At 36.8% G+C, this 24,066-nt stretch overlaps 2 protein-coding genes across 5 annotated transcripts; one reads left to right on the forward strand and one right to left on the reverse strand.

Annotated features, from left to right (window-relative positions):
* Positions 1-160: 160 nt before the first annotated feature.
* On the reverse strand, positions 161-10,192 carry LOC113668584 (U3 small nucleolar RNA-associated protein 14 homolog A). Its single transcript, XM_027184516.2, has 15 exons — positions 10,125-10,192; positions 9,932-10,016; positions 7,986-8,059; positions 7,222-7,286; positions 6,929-7,011; positions 6,767-6,829; positions 6,504-6,581; positions 6,334-6,411; positions 4,771-4,896; positions 4,430-4,524; positions 3,197-3,314; positions 2,899-2,976; positions 2,537-2,771; positions 952-1,757; positions 161-471 (listed from the first exon to the last, which is right to left on the reverse strand). The coding sequence occupies exons 1-15, from the start codon at positions 10,145-10,147 to the stop codon at positions 229-231; spliced, it is 2,250 nt and encodes a 749-aa protein (XP_027040317.2). The 5' UTR covers positions 10,148-10,192; the 3' UTR covers positions 161-228.
* Positions 10,010-23,367, forward strand: LOC113668585 (uncharacterized). 4 transcript variants are annotated; one of them, XR_003446014.2, is made up of 12 exons: positions 10,202-10,683; positions 11,304-11,605; positions 11,935-12,030; positions 12,614-12,810; positions 13,240-13,321; positions 13,643-13,772; positions 14,015-14,065; positions 14,531-14,770; positions 21,283-21,324; positions 21,581-21,650; positions 22,125-22,294; positions 23,094-23,367. XR_003446014.2 is itself a non-coding variant. In XM_027184517.2 (9 exons), exons 1-9 carry the CDS (start codon positions 10,294-10,296, stop codon positions 15,961-15,963), a joined length of 1,611 nt encoding a protein of 536 aa, XP_027040318.2. In that variant the 5' UTR covers positions 10,202-10,293; the 3' UTR covers positions 15,964-16,537. The 4 variants fall into 4 exon arrangements, 2 of the variants coding, with proteins under 2 accessions (XP_027040319.2, XP_027040318.2); XR_016188958.1 differs by lacking the exon at positions 14,015-14,065 and having other exon boundaries at positions 10,010-10,683; XM_027184517.2 differs by lacking the exons at positions 21,283-21,324; positions 21,581-21,650; positions 22,125-22,294; positions 23,094-23,367 and adding an exon at positions 15,841-16,537.
* Positions 23,368-24,066: the final 699 nt, after the last annotated feature.

Raw genomic sequence — 24,066 nt, forward strand, 5'->3', positions numbered from 1 at the left:
GCAGACTCAAAATAAAGTGAAACAATTATTTAGTGACGGTATTTCTTGCTTTATCATCCCCATAAAAAATCTTAATAAGTTCTTTCCCGAAAGTAGTGTCGGTAGTTAGGGGAGGTTTGACTGCAATCGATTTCAATAAATACCAGCTTGTTGCCTGTTGTTTCATTAATTAATTAATTTATTTCCGTATCTTAATATGTACGTTATCAGTCAACACAGTTCTCTTTGTCAGCTGTGCATTGCAATTCCTGAGGTTCCTTTCAACTTCTTGTTTTTCCTGTCTTCCGGATGGCTCCGCTTGATTTCTTTAGTCGCTCTCATAGGGTCTATAATCGTGCCAATGAGAGTCGACACACGTGGTTTTGTCAGTTGATTGAAAGTTGTGCTTGTGTTCCAGTGCTTACCCACAGGATTCCGCACGCTCCTTTCAAACTGTACATGGTTTCCGTAAGGATGGGGAACCGAGGAAACCTGAAAGAGAGTAAAAGGGATTTGAGATGTCACTTCCTAACTGCCTATAAGAAATTCTGGAAGAAAGGAGGAGGAGGGCCCAAGACTTGCGATCCGACTAGCAGTTAACATCTCACCGAGGAGCCAAAGGGATATCAAAGTAAAGTGAAACTGCCTGAGACGCGGGAAAACGCGAGTGACCAAGTTAGTTGAGAAGATGGCGGGAGTTTTTTTGAACCAATCAATGGGTGAACAAAGTCATGACGACGACGAATCAGAAGAAAGGAATACTCTGAAAAACTAATAAGAACTTTCGTTAAAGACAACCAAACTGCCTAAAGCGCAGGCGACAAAGTCGTGATTGGTTTTGGTCATACATCTGACCAACCTCCGATTACTTTCGACACCCCAATGAAAATCGCTCTAGGGACCAACTTAATCGCTAATTACTTCGACCCCCCCCCCTTCCCAATTGAAAACTTCGCTAAAATCGAGCCTTACCTGATTCCTACTGAACAACTGGCTCTTCTCTTCATTAATAATCACGTGCGCCAAATTCTTGTCCTTCCGGGGAGGGGCTGGGTCGGCTTTCTTGATAAACTTCTCCTTTTTTTTCACAGATGGTTTTATACCTGCCCCAGCCCAGCTTCCCCAACCAGGCAGACTCAGGTCTACATCTTTTGGTGTGGAAGCCTCCTCTATCTCCTTCTTTTCCTGAATAAACTCTTCTACAACATCATCATTGGCGAACGCTTGCTGAATATCGATTCGCTTCTGTTGAAGGGAATCACTCCCAACATTTCCTTGATCCTCGATTCTAAAAATTTTTGTCGGGTCCACACGAATTTCTTTTGATTTTGAGTTCACTGTTTCAGCACTAGCGTCGTTTCCAGCACGTTTTCCATTCGTAAAGGAATTTCTCTGACCAGTGCTGCCTGTTCCATCATCTTTCGTATCCTCAGAGATATTAACCATCTTTATCTCGTGTTGAGTTTTAGAACGACTCTTTTTCGCTTCATTAAGAATATGTTTAGAGTTTCTTTTCGACTTATCAGATTGTTTTTTCTTTTTTACGGTCACTTCGTCCCCAGTGTCTTTGGGTTTCCGCTTTTTTCTGATTTTCGCCTCTTCAAAGTGTTGTTTCTTTGTTTTCTTTGTGGATCTCTGAGTGACACTGACCGGTTGTAATTCAAACTCTTCCTCAGTCTCCCTCTCATGAACATCAAGTTGCTCTGAATCTTCCTCATCCTCATTATCTGCCTCCTGTGTTCTGATTGGCTGAAGCCGGTGGAGCTTGATAGAAGAATCTAAAAAAGGTAATTTAACATTCTTCTTAACGTATCGAGTAAACCCATCGGGCAAAAGTAATGTGCTTATACAAAATTCCCATTTTCTGAGCTATGTTAAAAGCAAAAGTTTGGACAAATTCTTCTTGATGAGTTAGCTTAAAATTTTATGTACTGTTCTTCTTTCGCTGTAATCAAACAGAACGCATTCAAAATTTTCTATGCTAAACACAGTAACACATGAATAGAGTACTTCAAAGGCTGGCCATATATTTTTCTCGCCTATAATGACAAACTTCTCTGTTGCCCAATCTTGAGAATTCGTGTTATATCAGGGTAGGATGAAAGGACTATTAAATGTGTTATTCTTTGTTTGCTTGACAGCGCAAGAAAGCGTTAATAAGAACTACGACAGAGGAGTTAAAGGTTTAAAACTATTAGGAATACTCTTACTATCGCCTCATATACAACCAGTGTTCCTCAACCCTTAACACATTGGTATGCATATTCTCCATACTACTCCCTAAACATTTTCTGCAGTGCTCACAAGGAGAATTTGTTTAACAATCTGGCTATCTCTAGCTGGTGATCATTTCCTTTATTCTCAAGACCTTAAAGTGTAATTCGGGGGTGATACTGTACAGAGAAATTAGATGCTTATCACTCTTAGGGGTTGAAGAGTCGAGGAGGAGCATTATTAACACTCTGAAGAATTGCTGCAAACTGGCACACAAACTACTACATCAATTAGAGGTTATCTCTTTTTTTGTTGTTTGTTTGTTTTTTTAAATAAAAATTACCATTGTCGAGGTTGTTTGAAGTTTCTAATGAATGAAATCCTGCCCCACTTGTGTCAAGCTTCCATGGATTGTCCTCAGAAGTAACAAGATTTCCATAACTGTCTGATTCCTCTTCATTATCTTCCAAACCTGGCTCTTGTGTTGGTGCCTCCATTTCTTCATCACTTTCTGACTCTGCAGCTTTCTGTGTCAAGTTTCGGCTGATACGTAGTTGTTCTTGCAGTAATTTCTTAGCCTGATAACCAAAATAATTGAGAAAAAAACAGTTAAGAGAGGTTCACAAAGTTTGCTTGAAAATGAAGAACTGGAAAGTATGAAGATTAACGATGGAAACATTAATAAACCTGGACAAAAAAACTTACATCTGCATTCTTTCCTGCTTTAGTTATGAGGTGCTTGGCCCACTTTGAAGTATTCCGATGTTTGAGTGACATACGTTCCTAAGAACACAAGAATTGATTAGTTTTTCTTCCTTCCAGTTGCTAAACATTTCCTTGAAAATAACTTCAGAAAATTTGGTATCAGATCAGCTACCCCTGACTAATAAGTATAGCCAATCTAATTCATAATAATTAATCAAAATTGTGCAGACACATTGCATGTCAGTAAGTCACAGTGTAGGGAACTTAACAAACGCGGGAACAGAAGGAAAATGATCACCTCAGCTCTTAGTTTTTCAACTTTTTCCAAAGCATCTTTATCATCTTCTGCCTGAGGATCTTCTTCAACTCTTTTTTCAGCTGCACGTTTCTCAGCTTTCCGCTTTACCCGATGATATCTACCATTTACACAAAATATAACATTCAATTCACAAAACTGCTAACCAATGAACAATTATGGTATCCCATGCAGAGTTAGTAATACTCCTAATTGCTTCATGCTGTGGAAACCAAGATAAACTCTGCCTTCTACGTCATTGCTGAGTTATCTTTGCTGGATGCTATAAACATTGATTCTAATCGAAATAGGAACGCAGCACCACATATTACACTGTTGTCATGTAAACTGTCAGCTCTGCTGATAGGGAAGTAGATAGCTCTTTGAGCAAGTAAGAGTTATAATAAATCTCTCAATAAGAAACCTACTTTTTGCTTATATACAACCAGTCTTCCTCAACCCTTAACACATTGGTATGCATATTCTCCATACTACTCCCTAAACATTTTCTGCAGTGCTGACAAGGAGAATTTGTTTAACGATCAGGCTATCTCTAGCTGGTGATCATTTCCTTTATTCTCAAGACCTTAAAGTATAATTCAGTGGTGATATTGTACAGAGAAATTAGATGCTCATCACTCTTAGGGGTTGAAGGTTGAGGAGGACCATTATTGACATTCTGAAGAATTACTGCAAACTGGCACACAAACTACTACACCACTTAAAGGTTCTTGTGGGGAATTAGTAAGGATAGCCCACACTGTCTCGTCTTCACTAGATTTTTATTCTTCTCCTCTTCTATTCTCGCTAGGTTTCGCAACTGTCACAACTCCTCGACTCGACTGATATGAAAGATTACTTCGACTGAAAGCTAAAAAAAAACCACAGACAATTGTTCCTTATCTTTGCGGGACACCTTAGTTAAAAAGAACGCTGATTGGCTAGATACGAATCTTCCAGACATAAGAATAACAAAATTTCCAGACAAACATTTCACAATCGCCACCCGACATCCATGCCATTATTCTGTTTCCGACAGTTCTCTCTCTTTTTTTTTGGTTGTTTGTTGGGTTTTGTTTTGTTTTTTCAATAAAAATTACTTTTTTCAATGTTGTTTTACCCAATGATATCTACCATTAACATGAAATATAATATTCAATTCAAAAAACTGACAAGGAAGTAGATAGCTCTTTAAGCAAATAAGAGTTAAAATAAATCTCAAAAAAGGAAACCTACTTTTTGCTTTTGATTTTCTTCATCCTACGACATTTTGCTTCATAATAAGACTGCAGTGCTCGTAGCTTCTGTAATTCATGTCTTCTCTCCTTTGCCTGAAAAAGATATAATTTAGCAGCATGTCAAGTATCACTCCAAACTACCCAAATTTGAGATGTCAGATGTTTTGCCTTAAACAGTAAGTAAAGCCTCTTTGCAACTAGGCAGTAACTGTCTTGATTGTGTCATATCTAGTTTTTCTCTGGGAAAAAATTATCTCAAGGAGAAATTCTGTCTTGGTCCCTCATGAGAGTTAAAGTGGTAAGACACCATGTTCTAGTAATTGTATCATTCTGCCTTACCTCCTCTAAATCCATGCCAAGTAATGCTTTCTCTTCTTCTTCTGTCAGCTCCTTGTTCCTCCGCTCAAGAACATGACTGCTCCCCCTCAGAACTGCTGCAACTTCTTCCTCCAGGGGAGTGCGAGGCTGAATAATAATTTAGAACAAAGAACCCATGGAAAAATCAGTATTTATTACCTTGCTTAAAGGCCCATTCAAAACAGCATTCTTCAAATTAAATTTTCTTTATAATGAATTGGATAAAGATGCAAAAATCTCATTGATTACTGTAATGATATAACATAGCACCCTCCTTCCAATAAACATTCCCTCTCTAATAAGCACCCTCTCAAATTTTTTTTATAAATAAGCATTCCTATTAAGCAAGCGCTCTCATTCCAGTAAGCACACCCACTCCAATAAATGCATAAAAATGAATGTAGTTATGGCAAAAATTAAATGCACTTTTTGTGTTTAGTAATACAGATTTTCCCTGACACATGGGAAGTGCTGTGACATAATGGTTAGCCACATAAACTCTGTGTTAAGAGGTCCAGCCAAGACTACATTAACATTTTGTGTTCTTAGGAATGAAATTTGACTCTAAAAATGCCCCTTTCCATCCAGTAGTATCAGTATGTACTGGTAATCTGAACAGAAACTAGACACAATGCTGAGAGGGAACTTGCTATAGACTAGCATGGGGGAAGGAGCAATTACTGAGCACATGATGCCTTTGGATCTACATTACCTTATTGGCCCTAGTGAACCTTTTTTACAATTTGACTGTCTTGACTACATCAGGGGCGAAACAGATGGCTACCAAAACTTTTGATGATAACTAGAATCTTTGTTACTTAATTTGTCAAAAAATCTCAGTCATGGTCTTTTCTGCCACAATAACCAAAAATCCAATCAAGCAATACTCTATTCTAATCTAATCTTGACTATCCTTTTCTACTCTCCTTGTGGGTCAGAAATTAGGATCATCTTTGACAATAAGCCAACATGCTATATCAGAAGTTACTTGGACCCTTCTGTAAAAGGGTAGGGCCAAAAAGATAAAAAAATTATTCCCAGCCCCCCACTCAAAGAACGCCTTTCTAACTCTAATTAGCAAATAAAAAAAAAATAAAGCTTGCAGTTTACTTGCATACAGCAGTGTCCTGTTTAAAAGGCTCCTTAGAGCTACCTCATATTATGTCTTAATTATGCAATTAAATTGAGACAACTTTTACCCTTTGCCATCTCCTTCCAAAATGACATCACTGTTGCCACATGAGGCACAAGGGGAGCTACCCTTTGTAAAAAGGGGTGGCTGCCCTTATGCCATACCCGACAACAAAAGTGCAACAAGTAGTAACTACTACATGGGCCCATCTTTGCCAAAGATAGTGTTGTAATTTGATAATAAAACAGGAAGATATGAAATACAATACCTAACTGTGACAAACTACACTTTAATACACATAATTGCTTAGAAGCAATCTTGGTAAATCTACTCAACTCAAAGCCCTTATGATAGTGATCTATGGTTTCAGAATAAGAATGAAAAAAAAATGTGACACTGCATATCACAATTACCTTGAACTTCACCGCCAATCCGCTCAGTGACAGTACAGGTGGTCTGTATGGTTTCAGTGGAAATGATAAATGTTCAGCCTAATGACAAGATTCAAATAACCCTCCATTAGATTATGATTGTAGAAATTCTATGAATGGATGAAATTATGACTCAAACTTAAGTTATGTACCTCTCTATTCTTTTTCACAGTGGGCGCCCATTTTTCAATATCTTTTTTGGTTTCTCCATACGCAATTGTGCGCTGAATCTAAAAAAAAAAGAAAAGAAAATTACTGTTTAATTGTCACCTTAATTTATACATCAAAGACACACTCTGCTCTGACTGTCTGATTAGTGTGAACATATGTCTTTTTGTTCTATTTGAAAACTGATTTCCAGATTAAGACAAACTTTTAGCTTCCACCTGATGAGAAGATTTAACATTTTACTCACTTTCTGTACTTCTGGTTTTGGCAGAGGAACATCAAGGGTATTTGAATTCCTCTGCATACTGTCCTAAAGTAAAGGAGAAACAAGTGATGCATCAAACCACTGCACTAACATCCAACTACAGGAGCTGTGGGAATTCTAAAAAAATTTGAACAATTTTCTCACCAACTTTTTCTTGAGACTGCCATACTCATTTGTGTTGTTCAAGGACCCAATAAGATCATTCAGATCAACTTGTTGTGTGCCATCTTAGAAGAAAAAAAACAAGTTACATTGTATCTGTCAATGATACTCAAACAACAACGCAAACAATCACAATTAACTCTGAGTTTATGAGCACTTGTTGCCTTCTTAAAGAAAAGGAAATCACTATTTTCTTAAAAACTAGTGAAAACTCTTGGTGATCAGGAAAGAGAGCACTGGAAAAATTCTTTGTAATGGTCAATATTCATAATTACCTTGAACAGAACTGAGATGAAACTCTGACACCTGTTTATGTGGCTCTGATCGTTGTGATGCAACCCTAAGTCAGTCAAGACATATAATTACATATATATTTGAGTGAAAGATTAGATATTTGAGGTACCTGGAGCATACAACAAAACTGTATAATGAAATGAAACAAATTTATGGTTTAAGAACTCTGTCTGGTCAATCCCTTTGGTGTACTTCTCTACCAGAACCAGCTACCAAATCTAGAAGGCTCATTTATTAGTAAGTGAAATATCTATAAATGTACACAATCTGATTATAGGATGACTTCATTTTCAGGCCCTCTCATTCCCTTCTCTTCCCAAGGTTCTATATTTACAGTAGTTTCAGATTTATGTCAGTCATGGTGACCCTTTGTTTCTTGCATCACCAAAAGGTTTACAGTGTAAGTTCAGTGCAAACTGAGAGGGTTTCTTTCCTTACTTTTATATGGGCAACGAGTAGGACAAGGAGCAACGACCCATTTTGCCAGAGGAGAACCTAAAATAGTTTACTTTTTGAAACAATTAACCCGTTGAGATCTGATTGTTAATTCTCCCCTCTAGTTCTCCCCTCTATGCATTTCCAAGTAAATAGGTTGTAAGAATTTGGTGTTAGATCAAGATACAAACTTCTTCTCGATAAGTTTGAGTATTCTCATTACCTGTTTGCCAGACAATGAATGAATATTATAGGGGGAGAAGTTACATGATGATCACTCCTGAGAGTTGGAGGGTTACCCTTTATATACCTCTTTTTCCCACTGGAAGATAAGGATCTGATCTCCTTGAGGAGCTTTTCATGTTTCTTTTCATCTTCACTGTCCTTATGAGAGATGTGAAAAACAAGGTTAGGTTCCATTAGGTGTGAGTCAAAACACAGACTTAAATGTCACCTCCATGACAAACAGTGATTCACAACAATTAAATTACAACTTTCTGTAGAAAAACAATAACAATTGTTGCTACAGAAACTTTCACTGGTTGTCTAGTTAACAAATAAATTCCAAGTCGCTGTGCATCTGTTCACTAATAGATCACAGATGACGTCAAATTGCGATAAGAACAAAAAAGTGGCACATGAGGCGCAGCCAAGTGTGTCACTGATGTTCTTACCACATTTTGATGTCCTCTGTGATCTGTTACTGAACAGACATGCGGCAACTTGGAATCTATTTGTTTTATATAAGAATTAAAATAAACGGAAAAAAGTTTTAATGATGACGTCATCTATACGTCTGTCCTCCAATAGATCATAAGTGAGAACCAATCAGAATGTGTGCATAACTGAGCTTACTATATAAAATTATGGTTCGATCACACTATAATTAGATTGCTCCAACCAAAAGGTAGATCACTCCACTCAAAAGTTAGATCACTCCATCAAATAAGTGACTTTGCTCCCAACATAAGTTGCTTTGCTCTACGTAGAAAACTAAGGTAAAGGTAGTAAAACTAAGGTATCTAAATTGATAGTTCATGAAATGACATGCATATCTTACCTAACAATTGATTAATATTGCTCGCACATGCGCTTGAAATAAATCCAAGCTATGCAGAAAGAGCAAACAAAGCCTCGTGTAAGGGACTCACAAAGAGTACTCTACTTCATTAATTGAAGATGGTGGATATCAGTTTCCTTACATCAAACAGCAAAAAAGGCCACAGTGGACAATATTGGTATTTGAATGATCTTTTTCAATACAATTCAGACAATAATGTTATAATTTATTCCACAATCATTTATTTCATCATGGCTATACATCATACATCAGCAGCTCAGTGCCTAATCAGAAGGACAGAGTGAATGACAAGTACAATGTACCCGAATTGTCGCAAGACACATTATCACCTAATTAACCTTCCAGATCATTGGTAAGTAATACTTCACACTACAACATGGAGCGAAGTAACTTAGGTTGGTAGTGAAGTAACTTATTTGATGGAGTGATCCACTTTCATGTGGAACAATCTAACTTTTCAGTGGAGTGATCAAACTTTTGGTTGGAGCAATCTAACTGGGAGCGATCTAACCATGGTGCGATCTAGCTGGATACCATGGTCTTTCACTTACATGATCTCATTTAATGTAGCAATTCTTCTTACTGACTACCAAACAACTCTTTTGCTGTTGGTTTGGAGAATTTGGTATTGGATCAACTAGTAATCCTCCAATGGATATTTTCCCCATTACTTATCTAATTGATATCATAAGAGAAATTATTTCTTGGTCACTCACGGGAATTTAACGGTTTTGGTAGGTAAGATTGACATGGGCAGCAGTTCCACGGAAATCCGAAGGATCTCAAATTTCATATCCCCCATCTCGATTTCATACAAAACGTTTCGTTGGCCAGATGCCGTACTCTGGATCTCTGGATATTTCCATATTAATTTTATTAAATATTTAGATATCTACGTTCTATCGCCAATACTATTAAGCAATCTTTTTCTCTTTGACCATTCCTTGCTCTTACGCACGTGGCTGAATTCAACAACATCAGCTTGCAAGCTTACCTTTAGTCGCGCGTTCAGGCTTGACGGAATTTATACATTGGTGGGTAAAATCACTTACAAAATCTAGTTACTCGACCGTTGGAAATCGTCAAAGGGCTAAAATCTGTAGAAAATCAGTCTCATTGGTGTTTTACAGCTACCTTTGAGCAAGAATTCGAATTCACGTGCACGCAAATCCTACCTCGTCGTCGTCGCTAGCACACAGCTCGTCCGCCCCATGAATAGGTTCGTTGTTGCGTAATCGATCTTCTGACACAGGTGCGATTCTGTTCAAAATAACGTTATATCAACAAAAATACATTAATTTCACAACTATACCAGCAAATTGCATGACACAAGCTCGTTGGTAATTTACGTTTCCACCGTGTACGTACTTCAGAGCTATTTCCGCAGCCATTATGGTGGAACCCTTCCCTCGTGACTATTACAAAAGGATTGTGGGATATATCGACCACGTGGTATTGGCTTCAATCGACGCCATCTTGGTTACAGCCAGCTGTTTGTTCATACCTTCCTTACTCTTCTTAAGCAGAGATACGCGACATGCCGGCGTCTCGCTCTCGATCGAGATCGCCGAGGAGGATTTCGACTTCATCAAAACCGAATTCTCGTGAGCTTATCACGATTAAAACCGAAAAAGACTCCGAAAATAGCACAAATAAGAACACTGACTCTTCAGCTTCCCAGAGCACCAAACCAAGTGAGAAGCCTTTCCGAAAGCCATTAGAATCGTCAGCCTCCAAAAGTAGCGGCGCGAGCAATTGGAGTTCATCACACAAAACTAAGGAGAGAAAGTTTTCCGGACGATGTAGGCTTTTCGTGGGGAACCTGACCAACTGCGACGAGAAGGAGCTTAGGGATATGTTTGAAAAGTATGGAGAGGTGGCAGAGGTCTTTGTAAACAAGGATAAAGGATTTGGTTTCGTGAGACTGGTTAGTATCAATAGAAACGAATTTATGAAATATTTACATGTGAATATAAACTCAGGGCCACAGTATTTCAGCATTTTTTTGGGATTGTACAATGCACGAGGAAGCTTTCCAAAACGTCAGATAGCGGAGAGCTTCCACGATATGAGGACAAAGACCAAACTTACCTTTAATTTTGTTTTATTCGTGCATGGAATTTTTTCCTTAAATTTGAGACAGACCAATTAACATGTACTCAAAAAGGTATTAACTCAAGTGGTTTTCTTAGCAATATGCCCATGGTCATATTATTATAATCATAAAATCTTTAAATTGTGAAAGACTAAGGTAAAACTCAAACCTCCACCCATATACTGGTTTGGTGCAACCACAGACTGCACTGTGAACCCACGTGTTGGCAAGGAAGAAAATTGAGATGGATTCTTGCTGCAAAAGGAATCGACTTTGCTCAGTTTAAGTCTAATTTCAACATCTTTTCATGAACATGAAATTGAGGAAAAATACTGGAAGACAAGGAGCATGGATTGCACAGGAACATGCTTCAGAAACATAATCATAGTCCAAAAATTATCAAAGATGCTATGATTTTTTAAAAACAAGGTAAGATCTTTGTCTGTCCATAGGATACACGTCTGAATGCAGAAGCTGCTAAACAAGCTGTTGATAACCAGTATAGAAATGGAAGAACTTTGCGTGTGCGATTTGCCCAACATGCAGCTGCTCTGAAAGTACTAAATCTTGGTCCAACAGTCACAAATGAGCTGTTACATCAGGCTTTTTCACAGTTTGGTGATGTGGAGCGAGCCATTGTTGTCTGTGATGACAGAGGAAAATCCAAAGGACATGGTATTATTGAGTTTTCAAGAAAGAACTCTGCTCAAACTGCTTTGCAGCAAGTTAATGATGGCTTATTCCTCCTTGGAAGGTAACTCGAAAATTATGATGTTGTTTATTGCTCTTCAAGTTTTAGAGAAAGAGTTCCCTAGTATGAATCAATAGCTTTGGCCAGACTTTAATGAAATGTCATAACCAAGGTACAACTTTCCAAATGAGGGATAATGCTAGTTAAGTTTGAATTATTTTAATGTGATCTTGACTCAGTGATGAATTTTTTTTTTTCTGGAATTACCGTATGAGGTTTTTTCAAACCCATGTTTAAATTTTGGCATCTGAGAGTCAAAGTCCTTACAAAATTAATGTTTACCAAATAATGATTACTACTGATCTAAATCTTATTTTTTGGGTTGTTTTCAGAACCCCATGTCCTGTATCTGTCAAACAGTTAGAGCATATAGAAGATGAAGATGGTATTTTAGATGAACATATGAAGAGAAATCCTGCATTTCAAAAGTAAGAAATGGCATAAGTGTTTTGTGTAATCCTGTATCACTTTGACTAACCCACACCCTTTTTCTTGATGGTGGGTTGATATGCAAAGGACTTGAATACCAAATTTTATAAAGAAAATGTTATTTAATTCTCACCATTATCAAGAAGACCTGTTATCTGATGGGGAACATTTCCCTCATAGGGAATTTTTTTTTACAGTTTACAAGGATTAAACAACTGGATTTGTAGGGAACTACTTAACCATGTAACTCCCTTGAGCAACCAAGACAGAATTTCTCTCCATAATAATTAAGGAACATCAAGCAGACAAATAATGAGAATGAATAAATATACATATCAGGGGATTATTAGGCAATCCAATACCAAATTATCCAAACTTGCATTGTAAGAATTGTGTAGCCAGACAGTAAGGATGAATACTAATGTGATCTTTGGAGTGAAATGGTTCATTAAAGATAATTGCTCATTTTTTTTTTTTGTTGTTGTTGTTTTAATTTATGAGTGTGTATGGTGTTTGTTTTTGTTTTTGTTTTTTTTTGTACATTTTCATTGTTGTTCTGGGTTTTTAACATGTTTATTTTAGAGAGAGAGAAGCCCAACCACACTTTGTGTCACCCAACACATTTGAGTCAGAATGGGCCCAGAGATGGCGAGCATTGGAAGAAATGGAAGGATCCCAGAGAGAAGCTCTAGACAAGCAGTTTAAAGAAGCTCGTGATAAATTGCAAGGGGAAATGGATCAGGCTATCCAGGAACATGAAGCTGTACTAATGAGACAAGGTATCAGCGTAATGAACATAGCAAGTCAAGAAGTTTTCTTGAGACAAAATTACAGTGGTTTCTTTGCATTATGATAACCAATCCATATTTATTTTGCTGTTTCTCCTTTTTCTCATAGGATGAATGATTAAAAAAATCTATTTCCCTTCGAATATCTTTAAATTTGGGCTTTGCTTGTGATCATGGTTGGTTTCTACTTTAGAAACAGTAAAGCTTAGAAACAATACTTTCTATTTTAGAGCTCATTATAAGATTTGTTCTCTGCTTCTCTGTGATGAAACATCTTCTGGAATTACCGTATGAAGTTTCTGAAGAAACTAATGGATAGAATGTGGCTTCTGAGAGAGGTGCAGGCTCAACATACACTTACAAGAGTATTGCTTAGCAGGAAGGGTTTTGTTGAGTAACTAAGAAAATTGATTGTTTTAGAAATTCAACGTCGTCAAGATGAGCTTCGTCGATTTGAAGAGATGCGTCAGAAAGAAGAGATGATGAGGCAAGCAGAATTAAGGCAAGGAGAACATTGTTTTTGATTCAGCCCTAGAATTGTCCTTTTTGAATGACAAGAGTATGAAAGATGTAATTTGGCTAGCTACATGTAGTCAGTTTGTATTGGGGGTAGAGTTGTTGAAAAACTGTGGTAATCTGGGAACTAGTTTTCCAGACAGGTCTGGTAAGGGTATGGACATTTTTTATCTCCTTAAAAATGAGAGGAAGTCATGGTTTACTTGGATGGTTCGCCTGGATTGTAGTGAATTAGGTGAATGTATTCCTTGATATATGATATGATATATTATTTGGACTACAACATGTAATGGCATCTAATTTCCAGGAGACAAGAAGAAATGCGTCTTCAGGAAGAATTGCAGCGGAGGGAAGAAGAGCTGCGACATAAGGAGGAGCTCTTCAGGCAGCAACAGCGAGAACTTCAGAGGCATCGACAAGAGGACATGTACCTACAGGTTAATAATCTTTTGGGGATAAAATAATGCTAGGTTTATTTACATGTGTATTGTGACTTAGCCTTGCAAGGGATTTAGGTCTGGCAGAAGTTTATTCAAGGACCTGCACCTTGTTATTTTACCGAGGCCTATCTCCAATTTGAGCATCTCAGTTTCATCCATGCCCTCCTCCCTCCCCCCCTTTCCACCTGGTTGTTACAGTTTTTCTCTCATCCGTGTACATCGTTGCATTTTCGCCTCAGGATTCTATGCGGCATATGGATACTAACATCCCACCAGGAATGCCTCCCATGGTATGCTTTCCACATCCATTGTGCTTTCTGTTTGTACGTCAGTGGTAGTCCTTGGTTCAGTAAATTACCACTGCTTTAAAAAGCATTTAGTACGTTGTGGATACAGTGTTGCATGGTCATCAAGGATTTCTAATACATGAGAATTACACTCCTTGTGTAGAATTTGAGTTTTACAAGTTGTTCTTGCATATAAGTTGTCTGAAAAAGGATTCCAATACTCATCCAATTTAGTTAACATGTTGATTTTTCATGAGTTCTGTATTTGGCCTCATTTTCTTTTTTATATTATTGGGTCAGTGTTATCAAAAGCGTGCATGTGATAATTTCAGGTGAATATACTCTCACATGCTTTTGAACTATTTCAATATGTTCTAAAAGCAACTAGATTAGATTCATATTAACCTTAAAATCGTTGTAGGGTTATTCTATCAATTATCACACATAAGTATTTTTTCCTGTCTGTAGGGACCTCCTGGTGGAGACTGGGGAAGAGGGCGTGGTGGACCACCCCCACGAGGACCACCAGGAAGAGGTGGACCACTAGGCCGTGGAGGGCCAGGCTTTGGTCCTCGTCCACCAGGTCCAGGGATGGGGAACCCTCCAAGGATGGGCCCAGGAATGATGCCACCAAGAGGACCACCTATGGGAGGTCCACCTCCTGGCCCTCGTGGACCCATGGGACCAGGGATGAGACCTAATGGGCCGGTAAGGTGTTAATATTTATCCTTTAGGAGGAATTTGTGTTAAATTGTGTGAAAAGCTCACTAGATTTAAACTGATCTCAAGGGTTGTCGCTAAGTGCTGACTGCCAGTGAAATTTGCAGGTGGAAAAGTACCATCTTTGTGCTGCCTCACTTGAAATTTCAGCCAGCAAACCAGCAACCTTGGATGTAGTGTTCCATAGATAAATGCTGGAATGCAATTCTCCTAACGGAGGAGAAATTTTCTGTGAGCATGCTATGTGAGAATTTTCAATTGTGTGACTCTGAAGTAAACTTGGTTGCAAATTGAAGTAGTAATCATCTCTCAAGATAGTTAGTAGAACTAGTACTTTTTTTTCAAGAAATCATGGATAGGCCATATTTCAGGTAGTATTCTGAAGTGATACAAATGTGCTTGACAGAAACATGTAAGGAAGACATTAAATTTATCTGCATATCTTTGAGTGATAACTTGCAATCCGGCTGATGGATTCCTTAGAACTGTTGTGTCTATTGTTACATTGATGTGGAACACTAAAAAGCCTTCCTAGAAGGCCTTCGTGGTGATGAGGTTGAACCACCTCTTCAGTATGTTTACTAACATGAACCAAATCTTGCCAAGATTTGAAAAGCAGTAGGCAACTTTGTTAATACTGGCATAAATTAAGAGAAAGTCAATACAAAATAGTGACATTTTATGGCCTTATCAAGGTCATGAGTGCTTTGTGAAACTTGCTTTACATCCTGTGCATAGTTCTTTTTACTGTTATTTTATGGCTATGATAAAGAATCTAGACCAAAAATCTGTCAGAATGGACTGGCTCAACCAGCAGTTTTTCAGAATTTGCAATCCAGAATAATTGATCTGTGATGTTCAAATCACAGTAAACATAGAGTATTGTAAAGCTTTTGCTGTGGAATGTTCTAATGATATGTTTGCTTTCTGTTTTTGCTGCCATCTCCACTGTGGATTTGTTTGCTTTTGGATTTTCTCTCATGCATTGGATTGTTGGATCATGAACTGTATATTCAAAATGAATTATCATTTTCGAACTTTATTAAATAATAATCCAGAGGCCAAGATTTGAAAATGAAAGGGAACGTGATCGTGAAATGGTCGATCGTGATCGGCTTGCTGCACGCTCACGAGAGCCACCTTCAAGAGACCGTGGAGATTTCAAGAGACCTCGTTACTAGGCAGGCACACACCATAATGACTCTGTCATATTGCTGTTCTATTCAATACATGAGTGAAAATAACTAAAATGGCTGTTTTGAAGTGTGCAAAGTGACTTCCTTAGATGACATCAAGAGAGAAGGAGATGTTTTGAACTAGTATTTGTATGTGTATATAGTTTTGTAGTGGAGTTTGGAACCATTTGAATTTAGTTTGCAGTAGATTTGGCTTCCCATAAAAATTTGTGGATAATTGTTGTGGCTGAGCAAATAATCTTGGGGGAATTAGTTCTCAAAACTTTTTTAGCTGTAAGGGTAACTTCAAGCGACATCTTAACAAAGGCAGAGGACAAGTCTAAAATTCTTTTTTTTAAAATTCCATTTATTAGCTATACCAGTTTTCACAAGGGAATTATTCTGTTCTTGTTTTTCATGTATTTAAAGTTGGAATCAATACCACTAAAATGTGGAAAGGCATTGAATGCTAGGTTTATTGTGTTTATATTCATATATATCAACTGCTAGATACCCATATATAATACATGTAGCATTTCTAGAGAGGTTTAAGTAGAAATTATAGTCATTTTTAAACTGCTGTTGTCAAGCTTTTATTTCTGTTTTGAATGATTCTGCGACTCTGTGTACCAATATTATCATGATCTTTTCTCTAGCTCGATTGGGACAACTGGCAGTTGTGGTTTTCAGCAAAAAGATGTCTTTTTCTCCACAAAATATATTTTCCCTATTATTTTTCGTTTTAAGTTCATCTACTTTAATCATGCAGAAAAAAGTGCTTGAACACTTGAGGCTACAAAGAAGTTAACATTTTTATGTCCTTATGGCATGCAAACACAGAAAGTTCAAATTTTTTTGCAGTTGATATTAGCAGATGAACAGCAATGTTTTGTACATTGAATCCTGGGTATCTGAGAGATATAAATTGAAGCTGTCTGTAACCTTCAGTTGTGAACACATTCTTTAGTTCAGACTGTCATCTTCTTCTATTACAAAAATGATCTCTTAACCATTTTTATGGTGGGATAACTGCAAGGAATACCCATTCCAATGCTTAGGCAATTACCTTGAATTAGTAATACTCATACTTGAACAATCATTTGATCATAATTGCGACTGATCTGATTGTACCATTATATAGAATTGGCAACTGGTTTCAAGTGATGGGTTCAATTTTTTCATATGTATATTCAAATCACCTAAGGGTTGGGTAAATTTACCCATTTATTAATTATGCAGCTAGCAGTTATGTTACTTCACACATAACATTGATTATTGTCCCCTCATTGAACTCCAAATTCCCTTCCAGAAGTGTTTGAAAAGATGTTTTCTTTGAAGATATTCTTTTCCCTGATTTGAAGACCAATTTCCTTTGTGTTCTCCTTGGCTTAGGGCTAGATTTGTCTGCAAACAGATACTTTTGTGCTGTAGTAACAGAGATTTAACAGATATTTCTCTTTTGAACATCGGCTATAAGGGTTACACTGTACTTACTTTTCAGATGTAATTTCCTGAAAGGTTTTTACAAAAACTACACTCGTGGAACCAACTTGCCTTCTCTTTGGTTGTCAAACTTGCGTCATGTGAGTCTACTGAAGGCATTTTTTTGGTCTGTAGTGAAACAAAGAGTACAGAGTGTATGTATTCTTTACCTTTCAACCCCTTGTTTATTTGTCCAAACCAACTGCTTTACCTTGAATCATATGTTCTTGTAAAGTACTGAATATTTCATCTGAGAATTATGATTGACTGGGAATCAGGGTTGGCGCAGGGCTGATGTTATCTGTTGGTTGTATCACTTGCTGATGATATTTGCTTCCTCATCAAAGGTCACAATTACTTGAGGCTTTAGTGACATATTCAATAAACTTTGTAACTTACATTGAAAAGTGTGACTTGGGTCGTAGCAAAAGGTTAAACTGGACTCAAGTTGGATCTGCAAAGGGATGTCTCATACAATCATATGGTTTGTTGCAATGTGTGAATTGCAACCATTTTGTGAAATGAGTTTCAAGGGTTTATTTATGCACCAGTATTTCCAGCAAAGCTGTTAGTAGTCATAATATATAAGCAACAAAGCAAGCTGATCTGCAATCAACAACTGTTTGAGAGGCACAAAGTAAAATATTTTCAGTTCTTAGGTTAGTAGTTGTTGTCAGATGCCTCTGCATTGTTCTTTGTTAAATTGCAGTGGAAGCAAACAAAAAAAAATTGCTCATGTTTTGAAGAAAATTATTTGTACAGTCTGATATTTGGTAAAAAGATGCAGTTGTCAAAGAAAAAAATATATACCATATTTAAATTGTATTGACCCATTTAATTGTTAGAGACCAAGTTCCCAAAGCTGGCATCAGAGTTTATGACAGCATTAAGTGCATCGGTTGTTAGCATTCAGGGCCAGGTTGTTTGAAAAGTGGTTTGTGATAATCTGGGATTAAAGTTCAACTTGTCCTTGATTTCTCTTGTGATAGAGTGCATATTAGTACTTACATTTTGAGGAGTTTTACCCATGTGAGACAACACTGGAGGAAATTTATTAACAATTAAGACTGTTTGCAAAGCTTCAAAACTAAATAAAAAATTGTTGGCTAACCTTTAGTTAGCTTAACAATGCAGCCCAGATGATTAAAACAGCTTAACAAGATAAGGACTTTCATTTTTAGACATCTTTCAAGATATACTTCAATCAAGGGGTTGTTCTGGTGATGAATGGATGGCATTTTGCTGTATTAAGCATTCAAAATCAAAGTTCATGCAAATTTATTGCAAACAACTTGGGCACATAAAATGCATATCAATTTTTTTTTGGACATCTAATTTTGATTTGGTGTGGGATCAGTCAAAAGATCAGTTTAAAAACAATTTGGGCAAGTTATATTGAAAATCCATTTCACTGAGTTTTAAATTTTGTTTGGTATTGGACTAGTAAAATGATCTTTTAACAACATTTCAAAATCTTTTAATTTCATGTGGAAGAGGAGTACAAAAAATTTAATTGAACAATTTAAACAGAGGCTTTCAGGCCTGTGCCTTATGTTTAAAAAAATACATCCAAATTCCAATCCAACAAAGAAAGCAGCAGATTTCCTAGGTGTGTTTCACCAAAGTGAAACGGTGTACCATTGGATGTTACAGCCTGGAAAGAGCAAGGTATGTGAGTGACTTGAGTAAAGTACTGGTAAAGATCAGCAGTTTATAATTTTAAGACAGTATGTTACGAAAGCAAGTACAGCGTACACTTTAGAAGCAAAGTAAGCAGTGGTCAGCTTATTTGCTGATCCTTAAGCCATGGATACAGTTAGGTAAACTTAAATTTTTACATCTTTTAGTACTTCTTGAGATATTAATAAAAATTTATTAACAGAAGTATGCAAAAGCAGCTGCACCAAGTTGAATTAATCATTGTACTACCTAAGTGGCATTAGTTTGGGTAAGACATTTTCTGCTCACAGTGTTTTTGTTTTTACCAATTCCCTTATTTTCATGGATTCTAAAGATGGTGTAACCAGAAGTTAGAGAACACATTTTTGATTTAACTTGAGGAAGAGTTGTTGGATGAATCTCTTGTTCCATGTAACTAAGTTTTTTTAGAATGTTTTGTGGGTATGCATCTGCTATATCACAACCAACCATAGTTGATGGCAATTGTTTCTGAGTTGTGTTTAAGTGTAAAATGAACTTGCTGAATTTAGTCACCTTTTATTTTATCGATTGAAAATTTTTAATTGTTATTCTTATGTTTAGTTTTGATAATTCCTGAAAACTTACTCGGCAAATCTTATGCTCTGTGTATGAAGTTCAAGCATTGTTATTAGCTACCACTAGTAGTCATCGGCATTATCTTATATGCAGTAAGCAGCTTAATTCAATTATTGCCCCTCGCTGGGGAAAGAATTTGAAAAAAGTTGCAGATATTCAAGTGAACCTTCGTTGACTGGTGTTGAATGGCATATCTGCCGATGTGATGCACATAACAGCTGAAGGTAATGTACTATAAGTTCTTAACTCTCATTACTGAAACTTAGCTTGTTTCAAAAGATCTATTAATCCTGTGCTAAAGTCGAATCTTTGATTTATTGCAATACTTCATCTTTCTGCACTCCTGTACCAAACAATCATGATGGTGTAAGCTACACTGATCCAGAGTTATCAAAATCAGGGTCTAGAAGGTTTCCAAAATTGATTAAATTGTAGCTTTCCTTCCAAGCTTTCTGCAACATTGCATTATTTCAAGGAACAGAGAATGAATAAGCATTTAAAAATCTTAAACTTTTGGTAGGCTTGCATTTTCTAGAAAGCTGCCAACCCCATTATAATGTTATGCATATCATGACCTCAGTTATTGGCAGTGAAGTTTTATAAACTTTTGTCTACTTTTTGAAGCATACTTTTTTACAATTTGCCAGCTAAGGCAAGGTGGCCTTATTTGTTGCCTGTGCATTATTTGTAGTTGAGTTTCTGTCACTACTTTGAAATATGTATCACGAAAATTTGAATTACAAAAGGTGAAACAAAAATACTTTTTAGTTTTCAATCAGTGAATCATCATCAGGGTACACATTTTTGTAGTTGGAAATGATGATGATGATAATGAAATGATTGAAGACATTCATTGTTTTAGATCACAGTTATAAAGTTTTTCTCGAGTTGGTTTATTGGTGAAAACAATTTGAAGAGAGCAGAAACTACTTTGTATTAGTGCTGTATTATTTTTGAACTATTAATAGGATTTAAGAGAAGGTTCTATAATCTGATTAGAAATTGTTTAAAATGATGAATCATATGCTGTGTGACCTTACTGTGTGAAAAAAATGTTAGTAAATACTAAATTGTTACCGTTTGTTTCACAATGTGGTCATTTCAAACATGGATTACAATGTTTAGACTGAATTCTGTGCATTGTTTGTCCAGCATGCGAGCAGTGAATTGTGGTAATACACACTACATTGTGAGACAAACAATATCTCTTCATTATAACTGTGTTTTGTTATGATGAAAAACCACAAACATTTTTAAGACATTTAAAATTTTGTTCTCTATTTAAGTGATTCCTTGTTTGTCAGATGTACTGTTACATGGAATATTATATCCCAAATATAAGGAAAACTTCAATGGAATAAAATTTCAATTGTGAAGCTTTTCAAGCATCGTCAATGAGTTATTTGATGCTAATATTACAGAGAAGGGAAAGTTTTTATTATTGTAAAGTGCTTTTTGTGTCTGAAGTTGATTCCTTGTTCACGTTTGTTTTGCAGGAGTACTTAATTCTGTTAACTTTTCTTATTCTAACGATTTGTTTTGCTGTTTTTGTTTCTTTGTGTTAAGCTTATTGGTGTCATTTGAAGAGTGCAGTAACTTCAAAGAGAGGTAAAAGATAAATGATGTGTTATTTCTCTCATTACCATGTGACTTGCAAACCAAGATTGCTTTTGATCACTTTTTAATGAGAGCAAAAAGTGGCACTTGTTGCCAAGCATAAGTTAGTTAGTGGTAACACTTGGCAATCACTTATAGATTTGATTGTTAGAGCCACCTTAATTTGCCCTGCAAAGTTATCATTAACAGCTTTATAAGTTCTTGTGGAAATGGTTATACTCAAGCAGTTATTTTTTTTAATTTACAGATTGAGATTGTAACTTACCCAGCTATGGGGGGATTTCCTGTCATTATTGTGTGTGGTTATGAAGTTGAAGGTAGGCTCAGTGGTCATTTGAAATGTTAACCTGTTTCAACACTTAACACTTTTACTGTAAGTTTGTTTGTAGTGCTGGTGCAATGATGAAATGTGTTTTTATGATAGTGTTGTTTGCAGCAGAGCCAGCAATGGTTGAACCCACTGCTGCATCTTCACTTGGTTGATCATAAACTCAGCTTGGCTGAAGTCTGATGCACAAATGCACTCTGTGCATTAATGGCCGACCCCAATTGGGATTATTTTGTATTCAGATAGATTAGCTCAACTAGCATTATCAGTATGTCCAAGAAACAATAAAATCTCAACTCAAAGTTGAGGCTCATTGAGCTAATCTTACATGAGTACAAGAGAATACCAATCGGGCCTGCCATTTATTCATTCTGTCTATTACAGTGGGTACTTCAGATTACACTGTATATCACTCTGAAACTGTTATTAGTCAATCTCAAGAGGGATCAATGTTTATTTTCAGGTTTACTGCCCCACATGGCAGAGCAAGGAATACCGAGTTGAGATTTGATTCACCATCAATTTGTAAGCCCAATTTTTGGAAGAGTTACAGATGAAAGCTAGGGAACCAAGGGGAACAAAAGTCATCAAAGTTTTGACAGCACAGAGAACAAATTATGTGCGTTCAAACAGGTACATGGAAAAAACATATGAAATCTATGTCAGTTATAAACCTTTCTGTTTTGACACATTGAACGAATTTGATTTATTACAACGCAAATCAGAGTAACTTATTGTAGGCACAAAATCATAATGTAGTATGGGGACACAGGGAAAATATTTGACTTATGAAAGGACGCTGGCATGATTTACATTAATTTGATATGTGCATTAAAAAGGCCTTATGACTTGTGGATATTGTGAAGTGAAGCTAACACTTGTTACCAGATTTAAGATAGAAATTCTTCAATACAGTCTCCCTTTCATTTCATTGTAAAAAAGTTGAAAGAATTTTTTTTTAATCAAGATACCGCTACCTCGTACGCTTGTGCATTATAATTCCCTGCGTACTGGATGATTGGTCACAGTGTTGATATTCTGAGGAGAAGCCGCATGTTTTCTCCCAGTGTAAAATCCCATAGATCGATGTGCAGTGATGACATTATGCAAGTGAGATAGTGTTGTTTGTATCAGAGCCAGCAATGGTTGAACCCACTGTTACAGCTTCACTCAGTTGATCACAAACTCAGCTTGGCTGATGTCTGAAGCGCATGTTATTTAAGTTGTTGCCTTCTTGATAAATACTGTGTGATCTTTGTGAACTGGATAAAGAAAATTTTTCGTTGACACATCTTAACGCAAACGTAATGTTATGTCACTACGAAATTTCGCTGCATTTTCTTTTCCCTGCGACCAAAAATAATTTCCTATTTATCACATACAATTTTTACTTTTTAATATTACTAACTCAAATGCTATTGTTTTTGTTTAGATATTTCGACAGCACAAGGAGTAAATGAGGAATGGCTTCATTTGTTTTTACATTTGGTCGTTGTAAATTTAGCAGCTAGATTCCATCTTGCCATGCATTTGTTCGGTAATAGATGACGTTAAAATGTTGTAAGAATGTAAGTGTCTCGCTTGGAGCAGCCAAGTGTCTTACTGATGTTCTTAACTTATTTTGACGCCGTCTGTGAACCATCAGTGAACAGACACTTAGCAACATGTTGTCTGTCTGTGTTTTTTAATTAAAAAAAAAAGCTATATCTTAGCGTCTATTCTTGTAAGAACCATTAAGAATACGGGTTGAATGCAGCTTATATATATAACATCGTAGTTGTTTTTGGTTTTGAAACCCTGTTGCAAACCTTTTCAGTATTCTTAAGTTGTTGAGGTGGTTTTTGGAGGGTGTGTCATGTTCTTCTGGGATGATTTGCGACGGATTTTTTTGTTTGGATGTTACAAGGCTCCTTTCCCTATTTCATGTAAGCAATTCTCTAGTGCCTGGCAGCAGTTCAGTGAGTTAAGTTAGAGGTAAAACTGTTGTTCCTCCCCATCTCCTCCCCTCCCCCCTCTACTCCGAAGGGGCAGACGGGCCTGTGGTAGTTTCGGTCATCTGATTGGCCTTTGTTATTGCTAAGGTTTTTTTTTGTTCTACAACACTCTTTACAGATTGAATAAGAGACCTTGTTTCGTCTGAAGAACACACACCCTCGCTAGTATGTTCCAAGGATTCAGTTGGCAAAACGGATCGAAATATAGGAATAGGCGCTCCTCTGCAGCACCATCTCGTCTTCGTTTTACAAACTAAATTCATGGAGCAGGCTTGCTCGAGCTTATGAATTTGTCTATTCTTGTCTTGCTAGGAGAATTAATACGTTAAACACTTATATTATACAAACTACGGTGTTATACGAAGATTTCCGGCTCTGAGAAAAGCCGTAACAACAAACGTGAAGAAATAC

Source organism: Pocillopora damicornis, chromosome 8, assembly GCF_964200805.1.
Source record: "Pocillopora damicornis chromosome 8, jaPocDami1.2, whole genome shotgun sequence".
NCBI lineage: Eukaryota > Metazoa > Cnidaria > Anthozoa > Scleractinia > Pocilloporidae > Pocillopora > Pocillopora damicornis.

Excerpts from the sequence above, each read along its gene's own strand:
- LOC113668584 (XM_027184516.2), bottom strand. The coding sequence starts at position 10,147 with ATGGCTGCGGAAATAGCTCTGAA. Across the intron at positions 6,582-6,766 it reads CAAAACCAGAAGTACAGAAA|ATTCAGCGCACAATTGCGTA; the intron begins GTGAGTAAAATG and ends TTTTTTTTTTAG. Across the intron at positions 2,977-3,196 it reads TTGAAAAACTAAGAGCTGAG|GAACGTATGTCACTCAAACA; the intron begins GTGATCATTTTC and ends TTGTGTTCTTAG.
- LOC113668585 (XM_027184517.2), top strand. The coding sequence starts at position 10,294 with ATGCCGGCGTCTCGCTCTCGATCGAGATCGCCGAGGAGGATTTCGACT. Across the intron at positions 11,606-11,934 it reads GGCTTATTCCTCCTTGGAAG|AACCCCATGTCCTGTATCTG; the intron begins GTAACTCGAAAA and ends GGTTGTTTTCAG. Across the intron at positions 13,322-13,642 it reads ATGAGGCAAGCAGAATTAAG|GAGACAAGAAGAAATGCGTC; the intron begins GCAAGGAGAACA and ends TCTAATTTCCAG.